This window comes from Muntiacus reevesi, chromosome 2 (genome assembly GCF_963930625.1).
Source record: "Muntiacus reevesi chromosome 2, mMunRee1.1, whole genome shotgun sequence".
NCBI lineage: Eukaryota > Metazoa > Chordata > Mammalia > Artiodactyla > Cervidae > Muntiacus > Muntiacus reevesi.
This window is the reverse complement of record NC_089250.1, coordinates 177929567-177941003: the sequence shown is the minus strand read 5'-3', so window position 1 is coordinate 177941003 and position 11437 is coordinate 177929567. Positions and strand designations below refer to the sequence as shown.

Genomic DNA, 11437 nt, shown 5'->3' with positions numbered 1-11437 from the left:
TTTCGATCAGGTGGAAACCACCTGGAAACCTGTTTCGATGCCTGAGCCCAAGTGCCCACAAGCCGGCTCGCGCCATCGCCCCCCGGCCCGCTCCTCCAGCCCTGTAGGGCTGTGCACCCAGGCGCCTCCCGACACGGCCCGGCTCCTCGCCTGCGGCCCTGAGAACACACCGCCTGCTCCAGTGGGTAGCCCCTGGGGGCGGCGGGCGGCCTCAGGAGGCGACCGACCAGGTCCCGGGGGACTGTGGACCGTGTGCGGCGGCTTCGGCCCCGGGAGCGCGGGAAGCGCACAGAACTACCGCGGCACTACCTAGGCTTCGCAGCACTTCAGTCAGATCCCGGAAGTGGGCGGGTACGCGACCCCGCCGAGGCCCCGAGGCCGGCTGAGGACGCAGTAGGCCGCAGCCAATAGCGGGCCTGCGGTCTTTTGCGTCACTGCAAGGCTGACCAATGGGCGCGTATCTGGCTGCCGCTTCCTGCCCACCGGCTCCTCGGCCTCGGGGGAGGGCCGGGCAGCTCTCCGGCCGCCGAGGAGCAATCGCCGCGACCCCGCCCGCGCGGTGCCCCTCTCCCGCAGGTGAGTGCAGCGGCGGCCGGGAGGTGGGATGGGCGCCTCGGTCCCTCCTGCAGAGGCTGGGGCGGCTGAGGCAGCAACTGCGTTTGTCCCACGCGCGCGGAGTGGGGAAGGGGCTGTGCTGGTGCTCTTTGCCGCACCCCGCGGGGGCGCCGCCCCCGGCCCGCCCCCCCGCAACACGACACCCCAACCAGCGTCTGCCCTGGAGTGACTTGGGAAGTGACTGGCTGGTGTAGAGGATCGAGCTGCTAGGAGCCCGTCTTCCCCTCCTGTGGGCAGTTATGAGAGCAAAGCTGCTTGTCCTGGGATTAGCTCAGGCAGATGGTCAGGGCCCGGCGCTCAGATGCTACTAGTGGCCCGGCAAGGGGCCCACCTGTCGCCCAGCCGCTGGGAACGAGAATGAAATCAAGCTGACCGCCCAGATCCGAAAGCCGGCGGGGGGAGGGGGGGCGCTATTTTCTGAGCTGCCAAATGTGGGAGAGGATGGACCCAGCTCCTCAGGAACGGCTCAACTATCTGGCATGTCCTTCTGTTTTCTCCCACCTCTTTGACCCTGACATCGCCTCCCAGCAGCCCTCACAGTTGTCAGGCAGTGAGCTGCCTTAGTAGCAAGGGGTTTTCTCTGTTTGTACAGGGGATGGGTGTGACAGGGTGTGATAAAAAGAAGAAAAAAAAAACACAAAGCAGAAAACCTTGCAGGAAGCAGTCCTAAGGCGACTGGGAAGTAAATGCTTCAGGCTTTCCTTTGGGACTCTGTCCCTTCCTCTACCACACCCCAGCCTACTCTCTCCACCCCCACCTTCCCTTGGGTACCTCCACTTCTCTGAAGGAATCTGTTAATTAACTGCGCAGAGAGGCAGATGGTTCTGAGGGTGGCCAGCAAGTCTTCTGAGTAGAATGACTGAGGCACCAACTGGAAATCATCGTGCAGAATTTCTTGGTGAATCGGAGGTCACTTTCTTGGGAGTTGTTGCCTCTACCTCTTCACTTCTACAAAACAAAGAAATCCCAGAACCGTGGCACTCAACGCTTCAACCTCCCATTCAAGAGTCCTCTGACCTAGTGACCCAATGTCCCTAGACGTGTTACCCCATCACCTCACAGCCAGAAACTGGCTTATGAGAAATTGAGACCACGTCCTAGTCAAGGAGGTGGGACTAACCAGGGATGGCTACCTCCTGTCATCTTTAGCTGGGAAGTGATGGGCACCAGGACTTTCCACTCCAGAGGGAGTTTACAAACATCACCCCCAGGTGAGTCTTCTGTTAGCTGCCCAGAAGGCTCAATTATGTCTGTTTGGAAATGACCACTTAGTCATTTCTCTGAAGGAAAGTGTATCTAAGTTCAACATCATCATTCATTGAGCTCAAGATGCAGACTGAGTTTGACCTCACGGGTTACTTGTACAGTGAGCCAAGAAATGTCTTTGAAGACTCAGTTTACATTAAAATGTCACCATGGGGGACTCCCCTGGTGGCCCAAAGGCTAAGACTCCATGCTCCCACATCCCACATGCTACAACTAAAGATCCCATGTGCTGCAGTTAAGACCCGGCATAGCCTAATAATAAATAAAACATTTTTTTATTAAAAAAAAATCACCATGGGAACTGACATACCTCCTTCCCCTATGTAAAACTCTCACTTTTCCCCAGCAACTTATGAAGAACCTTGTCAAACATAGTCAAATTGAAAGAATTATACAATAATCTCCCACATAACTCACCTTCCACCTAGATTCTACTGCTGACAGCTTAACATACTTGCCTTATCGCATACCTGTCCACCTATTAGAAGCTTTGTTGTGGTGGCGTTGTGTAGTTGCTAAGTCGTGTCTGACTCTGGGAGCCCACCAGGCTCCTCCGTCCATGGGACTTCCCAGGCAAGAATACTGGACTGGGTTGCCATTTTCTTCTCAAGGGGATATTCCCAACCCAGGGATCAAACCTATGTCTCCTGCATTGGCAGGCGGATTCTTTACCACTGAGCCACCAGGGAAGCATGACCCAGGACCTTACTTTTAACCTGAAGTATTTGTGACATTTGGCTTCCCTGGAACCGTATTTCCATCTTAGCTCGGGGAATCAGTGAATGTAGGTGGCAGTGATTTTCTGTAACTCTGAATAAACACTCACTTTGTGCAGAGCACTGGGAGATGCAGAGGAAATGAGGAGGTCAAGGACTCTGACTGACCAGAAAGGGCTTTGATTTTTTTGTTTGTTTGTTTTTAAGAGAGAGAAGATTGGCAGTCTGGGATAGTAAATGCCAAGAAGTAAAATGATTTCAGTAACACTTGTTGAGTTCCTGCTGGGTGCTGAGCACTCTGGTACAACTCTTTGCCTGTGTTACCGCTTTCAGGTCTCACAGCAACTGCATAAGTAGGTCAGTCCTCCTTTCTGCCTTTTCCAGAGTAGGAGATTGAGGCACAGAGAGGTTAGTCAGTGGACTTTTGGTCATGCTAGAAAGTAGTGGGGCCAGGACCCAAATTCCAACAGTCTGGGTCCAGTGTGACTCTGGGACTGTTGAGTGACAGTGTAAATGCTTCAGGGGAAGAGTAGACACTCAGGCTTGACCAGGGAAGAGCAGAAGGCATCTGGAGGTGCCACAGCTATCCTGGGAGTCCCAGCTCAGGCACCCAGATGAAGTTGCCAGTTTTCAAATGGCTTCAGAAAGCTGGCGTCCTGACTTCCCATATGTTTGACCTGGATGTTGGTGCCCCAGTTGGAAGGATCACACTTCTCCATTCTTCCTGTCGCCACTGCCTGTCCTGGGTGTTTTCCAAAGTTTGGCACCTGCTCCACTTCCCGACTTCTATTCTTTATCCTCCAGTCACTTCCTTGCCACCCACACTCTCTTCTCCATGTCTGTAAGACACACTTTGTTCCAAAAGAGCCTAATTGCTCGTGTTTTCAGAGGCGCTCCGTCATCCACATTGCCGTTCCAGCTGTCACGCTTTCCGTGCCCCCGACGTGTCTCGAGCAGAACAGCCTGGCTCCAGCTGTGAGGCTGTGAGGCTCCGTCTTCCAGTGGCTCCAGTTTCCAAGTCAGACAAGCTGTGTCTTCCTTCTGCGGCACTACTCAGCCTTGGGTGTGGGGGCTGCTCCATCAGGCACTCACTGTGACTCCCCCAGCTGCCCCTATCCAGCTGTTCTGTTTTGCTGCCGTAGGTCTGGCCACGTGGCCTTGCCAAGGCTCCAAGAGTCACACCCCAGGGAGCAGCAGCCCCGTCAGCCCTACGGTTGAGGCGGGGGAGGCGGTCAGTGGTGATTCTGAAAGCTCAGCTTCTCTGCACACCAGTGCCACACTGGCTCTTGGAGACAGACCCTGATGCTGGGAAAGACTGAAGGCAAAAGGAGAAGAGGGTGGCAGAGGATAAGATGGTTAGAGAGGTTCATGTCTAAGTCAATGGACGTAAATTTGCGCAAACTCCGGGAAATAGTGGAGGACAGGATCCTGGCATGCTGCAGTCCAGGGGTCGCACAGAGTCAGACACAACTCAGCAACCGAACAATGACAACAGAGTCTTGGGCGAAGTGAAAAAGGATAGCTCTACTGTTTTGCCAGGCAAAGGTAACCACAGCAGGCTCGATGCCCTCAAATACATGTGTCCCTGCATGGGGAATGTAGTGACAAGTTTTACAGTAATTGTCCAAAGAGGGTGTGGTGAGCTCACGGACAGTCTTCTGATGGGTTGGTGGTGAGGTCAGCCCCACCACCATCACCCTTCAGCATTATCAACCTTTGGGTCCAGCGGCCTGGGGTCTGCATGCTTGTGGGCAGCATACTATGGTTAATCATCAACTTCTCCCACCTGCAGGGGGTTTCAGCGTCTGCAAGGTAGCTTAAAGGTCCTGTGGTGTGTGATGGGGAACCAGGACCTTGCCCCAAGGCCGCTTGGGACTCTCCCTGGTCCTGTAGCCCCTCTTCCCTAATTATCAACTGCTTGAATCTGCCCCTTGGAACTCAGGGAAGGCCATGGAGGCCGAATGCAGGCCATCCTCTGTAGTCAAAGACGTGAGGACACAGAAAGGCCTTGTGCCCAGGAGCCCCACGGGGCTCTGCACGCGTCAGTGGCCGAGCACAGGCGTGAGCCTGCACACCCTCCACAGAGCAGAAGGGAAGAGGAGAGGAGGAACAGCAGTGGAGAACGGCAGGAGGAGAGGGTCAGAGGGAGGTGGTCACCCACGGCTGGTGAAGACAGGCCCCTCCCATCCCCGCCACCCGCCCAGTGGCTCCTACAGGACCACACAGGACTCTGGCTGGGGTGCCAGGCCTGTGCGAACGCCCTTACCACACCCGGAGGGCGCATGAGGGGGTCCCTGTGCACCGGAGGGTGGGGCCTCTGGGAAGGCCTCTCAAGGATTCATTAGATCTGCAACCTGTCATTCGTTCTTTAGACAAGAAAGATCCAAACTATGACCAAATATAATTATCAATAATATTATCAATAATGTTATAATAACATATAATAATAATAATATAATACTGTTATCAATAATAATAATGAATTATTATTCATTAAATTGGGGACAGTAGGTACTTGGATGGTACATTTTTTTTTCTCTGGACCCTTTTGTACATTTGGAGGAAAAAAAAAATCCTTATCGTGAGAGGGAGAAAAGGCAAAGAGAAAGGAACCTGGACTGAAGCTGAGCTCCGCCCCCGCTTTGCTGGGGGGTGGGGAGGGTGCTCAGCCCCCTGCAGTGAGAGATCATCACCTGGAGCGGCTGTGCCCGCTGACCTCGCCCTCCTGCCTCTGTCTCCCCTCAGCCCCCGCAGCCATGCCCAGCTCAGTGCTGTGGGCGGTCGACCTGTTTGGGAGGGTGTTCACGCTGTCCACGGCCGGGCAGCACTGGGAGCCGTGCAGGGACGCCCAGCTGGAGTTCAAGCGGGTCAGCGCGGCCAGGGGCTGCTGCTGGGGCATCGCCTGCGACCACCGGGTGTATGTGCTTGTGGGCGCCAGCGACGTCCCCATCCGCTGCCAGGAGGAGGCCTATGAGAATCAGGTGGGTCTGAGGGGTGGCGGGGTGGCCGGGAGACAGCCCCGCACCCGACGCCTGGCCGGTTCCCGCCTGTTTCCTTCACTCTGCTGAGACCAGGCTGCAGCAGCCAGGCCACGGGCAGGCCTGCCCAGGCCACGGCCGGGTCTGCACAGGGACGGGTTCCAGGAGCTCAGCACGGCTGTGCCCCCCGCCGCCCGGGGCGGCAGGTCCCTGCCCTTCGGGGTGCCGTTCTGGTGGCCCTCTGCTCACGTCCTGTCCTGGAGAGGAGGTGAGGGCCCCGCTGACCCCAGAGAGGCCCTTGCCACACAGGCCTCAGGCCTGTCTCTGCCTCTGGCCCCCAGCGCTGGAACCCCGTGGGCGGCTTCTGCGAGGCGCTCCTGCCGAGTGACCGCTGGCCGTGCAGCGATGTGAGTGGGCTCCAGCACCGTCCGCTGGATGGGGTGGCGCTGCCCTCGCCGCACTGGGAGTGGGAGTCGGACTGGTACGTGGATGAGAATTTTGGAGGGGAACCCACCGAGAAAGGGGTAGGTGAACTCGGGTCTTGCCAGCGGGGCTCCCCCGTCCCCCCCAGTGCTGTCCCCAGCACCCAGTGGCGTCAGACCTCAGCCTGGGCCCCGCGCGCTCCCTGCTTGCTGGACGGGGCCCACGGGGTGACGCTTCAGGCCACGCGCTGCCTCCCCACCCCTCTTCCGTCCTGCTCCCCCTTCCCCGCTCTTTCCTGTCCTTCCCTGGGAAATTTCCAGAGGCCCCCACTCCACCTTGATGTTTCAGGGGTGGACGTATGCCATCGACTTCCCTGCCACCTACACAAGGGACAAGAAGTGGAATTCCTGCGTGCGGCGCCGGCGGTGGATCCGGTACAGGAGATACAAGTCTCAGGACTCCTGGGCCAAGGTCTGGGGACCCGCGGGACCAGGGGGCAGGTAGACCACAGGCCCGCGGTGGGGAAGGGCGCGTGGACTCACGTGCCCAGCCTGGGGCCTGGCCTCTGACTCCCTCTGGTGCTGAATGCTGTGACCCTATGTCCCTTCCTTTGGGAGGTGGCCACTCCAGGAACCGGGCCAGACTGTGGCCCAGGACAGCACCGCAGGGCGTTGCCCTGGTCTCTGGACTGCCGGGTCCTGGACTGAGACTCGATCTGGGTACATCTTCCTCCCCGCCCTCCACCCCACCCTGTGCGGGAGCCACTCAGGCCCTTATATTTTTCCAGTGACCCAGAAAAACCAACCAAGAGACGCGAGGCCTGGACTGGGGTACTCGGGGGCTTTGAATGAGAGGAAGGCCTCAGACCCTCGCCCGACCTCCCTACAGGGCCCTTGCCACAAGGCGGGGCCGCTGGCCTGCCTGCCTGGCCCCGGAGTGGGAGGAGCCAGGCAGCAGGGTGATAGCCAGGGTCACAGGAGCCCCCAGCCCATGGCTGTGTTCTGGGGTCAGCTCCTTCTTCGTGGCGGATGGAGTCAGAGCAAAGCGGGGGCCTCCATGAGCTCTCAGGGCCAGCAACCCAGCCTGGGGCCAGTGGGGGGAGGACACAGCAGAGGGGGCCCTCCGCCCGATGCTGCCCACCCTGTGGGGTCAGCGGGGCCGGGCTAGAGGACAGAAGGCATCGTGCTGAGGGCTGGCGGGGCAGCTGGGGTGGGGGCTCGCAGGAGCGGACCAGCGCCGCCCCCAGTCCAGGCACCCACGGGCGCTGACGGCTCCTGCCTCCCACATCCTTGTTTCAGATCCCTTCGGAGGATGACCCCCAGCAGCTGCCCGACCCCTTCAGCGACCTCTCTGTGGGCGGGTGGGAGGTCACAGACGAGCCCGTGGGCCGCCTGTCAGTGTGGGCTGTGACCCTGCAGGGAAAGGTAAGGAGGCGGCGGACAGAGGCTGCCCCCAGAGCGGGTGTGGGAGAGGCTGCCCCTGCCAGCCTCCCGGGGTGGACGAAGCCGGGCTCTCCCCGGGCTCTCCTCCTCACGTCCCGTCCCAGCAGTGGGGGCTGTCTGAGCAGGTGGCATGTCGCTGGAGTCCCCACAGCACCCCCTCCTGCGACCCTGCTGTCCTGGGGACCTCCTGGGTCCTCGTCCTCCCAGGAGCCTCTGAGCTCCCGCGCATGCCTGGTCCTGGCCTGTCCCCCCTGAGCACCTGGAGCCTTGATCGGCGCCCACCCTGGGCTGGTCGCATCAGGCTTGGCTCCTCAGGGAGAGGCTCGGCTCCCTTCCCACTGACCTGTGGAACCTCCCACACAGCAGAGTCTCCGGTACATTAAGGGTGGGTGGGGAGGATGGGTAGGGGTGTGGATAGGTGGGGGTGTGTGTGTAAGTGGATGGATAGTTAGGTGGATGAATGCATGGATGGGTGGATGAGCAGATGGGTTGCTAGATAGGTATATGGATGAATGGATGGTGAATTACTAGGTGAATGGATGGGTGGATAGATGGGTGGATGGGGGGGATGTTCAGACAGGAGAGGAGAGCCTTCTCTGGGGAGCTTGTGATCTAAGAAATGTGACTGAAAGAAATGAAACCCACCCCTGACAGCAGCAGTGACAGCGACACTGATGGTCCTGGGTGCAGGCGATCTAACGCTTGTGACTCCTCAGCACTCTGAACACAGACTGATCACAGTTCTCTGGGTGGCTCAGAGCAGTCCCAGCGGGTGTCTGTCAGGCTCGCCTCCAGGTCCTGCTTGGTCCAGGCTGAGGCGCCTGTGGTGGTGCTCTCTCAGCCACACTGCGGGCTGCTGGGGAATGGGACTGGACGGAGCACCACTGAGGGCCCGCCTGGATGCAGAGAGGGAAGAACGGGTTTGAGGGCCATGCTGGGTGCGAGCCAGCACTCCTGGGGCACTCCCGCGGTCCGTTAAAGGCGGAACCAGGACCTGGGCTTTGGGAGAAGCTGGGCAGACAGTCGGGTCAAAACCAGCAGGCAGCAGGAGCGGGGCTGCCCAGGACTGGTTCTGCAGCGTGGGGGCTGTGGGTCCAGCCGCTGGTTTAGTCACTGGATAAGCTGTCTGAAGGAGCACCCAGCAAATAGGGCACATTACCCAAAACACATGTGGGCGATGGTGAGAGAGTTATAACCTATCCACTCCAGGGTCCCTTTTTTCCGTTGGAAAATACTGTTTATACTAAATCACTGGAAAGGTTTTATTCATGATCATAAGTGAGATGTTACATATTTCAAAAATGTTACTCTGCAGAGATAGCATAGAATTTAAAGTTTATAAATAAAATGAATGAGTAATAAATTTCACTATAAAGGATTTTTTTTTTAAAAGGTGAGGTGACAGGGTTGGAAGGCCTTGGACCTCAGCCCTCCTGGACCACAGAGATATGCTGCCCCCTCCAGATGAAACGAGCCACATAATTTAGACAATAGAACCAGGTGGTTCCATCTTAAATATCTGATTATGCTCCCTGTCATCCGGTTAAGGACAGAAACAGCATTTTGCTGTTGTTACTCAGTTGCTAAGTCCTGTCCGACTCTTTGGACCCTGTGAACTGCAGCACACCAGGCTTCCCTGTCCAGAGTTTGTGCAAATCCGTGTCCACTGAGTCAGTGATGGCATCCAACCATCTCATCCTCTGTTGCCCCCTTCTCTTTTGGCCTTCAACCTTTCCTGCATCAGGGTCTTTCCCAATGAGTCAGCTCTTTTCATCAGGTGGCTAAAGTATTGGAGCTTCAGCATCAGTCCTTGCAAAGAACATTTTGAAGTGAAGTGTTAGTTGCTAGTTGTAGCTGACTCTTTTGTGACACCATGGACTCTAGCCCACCAGGCGTTGCCAGTTCCTTCTCCAGAGGATCTTCCTGACCCAGGGATTGAACCTGGGTCTCCTGCATTGCAGGCAGATTCTTATACCATCTGAGCCACCAGGGAAGCCCAAAGAACTTTTTGTTGTTCAATCTCTCAGTTGTGTCTGACTCTTTGCGACCCCATGGACTACAGCACACCAGGCTTCCCTGTCCTTCACCATCTCCTGGAGCTTGCTCAAGCTCATGTCCTTTGAGTCAGTGATGCCATCCAACCATCTTGTCCTCTCTCATCCCCTTCTCCTGCCCTCAATCTTTCCCAGGATCAGGGTCTTTTCCAATGAGTCAGCTCTTCGCATTAGGTGACCAAGTATTGGAGCTTCAGCATCAGTCTTTCTAATGAATATTCAGGATTGATTTCCTTTAGGATTGACTGGTTTGATCTCCTTGTAGCTTTAGACATTCCTAAAAAGGAGGCTTAAGGGTTTTCTTTTCTTAAGCCACCCAGCCCCCTGCTTCTCTTAGAGACAGGTGTGGTGAGAGCATTTGGCCACTAGGGGGCGCAGGACACCCAGGCCAGGGCTGGAGTTATCGCAACTCAAGAAGGTGACAAAGGAGGTCTGTCCCCTGGGACCGCCAAAATCCACGTGTCGGTGTCGCATATTCTAGTATAGGCCGGAGACATCTAATCTGGCTCAAGGCTCTGGATGGCAGCAGGGGCAAGGTGAGGGAGATCTGGGTGGTCCCTGAGAGACCCCTGGTCCTCTGGAGACCCCCACGCCTGGGCTGTGCACAGGCTGGTGCAGATACAGCCGAGCTCTGGAAGCCAACCCCGGCATGGAGCCCTGGCCTGACCCTGCTGGTATCTGTTGCCTCCCAGGTGTGGTACAGAGAGAACGTCAGCCACCACAACCCCGAAGGCTCATCGTGGTCCCTGGTAGACACCCCCGGGGAGGCGGTTCAGATCAGCTGTGGGCCCCACGACCTGCTGTGGGTGACGCTCTGGGAGGGCCAGGCCTTGGTTCGGGAAGGAATCAACAGGAACAACCCCAAAGGTGGGCGGCTCTGCACGCTGGGCTGGGAGAGGCGGGCAGGGGGCGCCCGGCTTCAACCCCCCACCCCCACCCCGAGCTCCCAGTGATGGGGGCTGCCTGCACTTCCTCCTGGGGCCGGGTAGGAAGTTCCTGGTCCACAGTGGAGCCTCCCACACCTGAAAACGGGATCCTGCATGTCTCCACGGGAGTCTGCGTGGTCTGGGCCGTCACTAAGGACCGGAAGGTGAGGCAGGGCCCCTGAGGCAGGGTCCGAGGGCTCGGCTTAATGTTGAGGGGTGTGTGGGCTTTTGTCCTTGTGAGTGTGGTCTTAACTCTTCAGGGCTTCCCTAGTGGCCTGGTGATAAAGAATTCTCCTGCCATTCAGGAGACATGGCTTCGATCCCTGATCCGGGAAGATCCCACATGATGCAGAGCAGCTAAGCTCGTGGGCTACAACTATTGAGCCCTCGAGCTCCAGAGCCCGTGCCCCACAAGAGAAGGCAGCGCATGAGAAGCCCTTGTACCGCAACTAGAGACAGCCCCTGCTCACCACGACTAGAGAAAAGCCCACACGGCAACAGACGCAGCACTGCCAACAGTTAAAAAATGAACTAATAAAAAATAAACAAATAAAATTATACTCTTTAGAACACATCTGGCATCAGCTGAGCCCTATGCATTTTTCTGCTGTTGTCACTGACGATCTCCGAGCTCTTTGGTGACCCCACCCCCACCTTGCCTGCACCCCTGTACCAAGCACAGAATGACTATCTCTCAACAGGCTCTCAACAGCATTCCAAATATCAGAAGCAAACTCTCAGCTAACTGACCAACTCCCCGTCCTGTCCAGACATGCTCATTTTTACTTCATCGGAGGCAAATCCAGTGAAATAAGCTTACTTTGAGTTGCTTTCACAATCTCTTTTCTTCTTGCTTCCACGATCTCTAATCCCACATCCAGGGCATCCTTTCTTTCTTTTTAAAAAGAATTATTTATTTATTTTTTTCTGTGTTGGGTCTCAGCTGTTGTTCGGGCCTTTCTCCAGTTGCAGGGAGTGGGGGTCACCCTCCAGCCGCGGTGCGTGGGCCTCTCACTG

The 11437-nt window shown here is 56.9% G+C and overlaps 1 protein-coding gene across 1 annotated transcript in view; it reads left to right on the top strand.

The window, feature by feature from the left end:
* Positions 1 to 471: 471 nt before the first annotated feature.
* Positions 472 to 11437, top strand: part of TECPR1 (tectonin beta-propeller repeat containing 1) — a 28688-nt gene continuing 17722 nt past the window's right edge. Inside the window, exons 1-7 of the mRNA XM_065923796.1 lie at positions 472 to 576; positions 5343 to 5578; positions 5917 to 6099; positions 6347 to 6469; positions 7297 to 7422; positions 10187 to 10361; positions 10484 to 10584. Coding sequence (XP_065779868.1) covers positions 5354 to 5578; positions 5917 to 6099; positions 6347 to 6469; positions 7297 to 7422; positions 10187 to 10361; positions 10484 to 10584 — 933 coding nt within the window. The 5' untranslated portion in view covers positions 472 to 576; positions 5343 to 5353. The remainder of the gene's footprint in view (positions 577 to 5342; positions 5579 to 5916; positions 6100 to 6346; positions 6470 to 7296; positions 7423 to 10186; positions 10362 to 10483; positions 10585 to 11437) is intronic.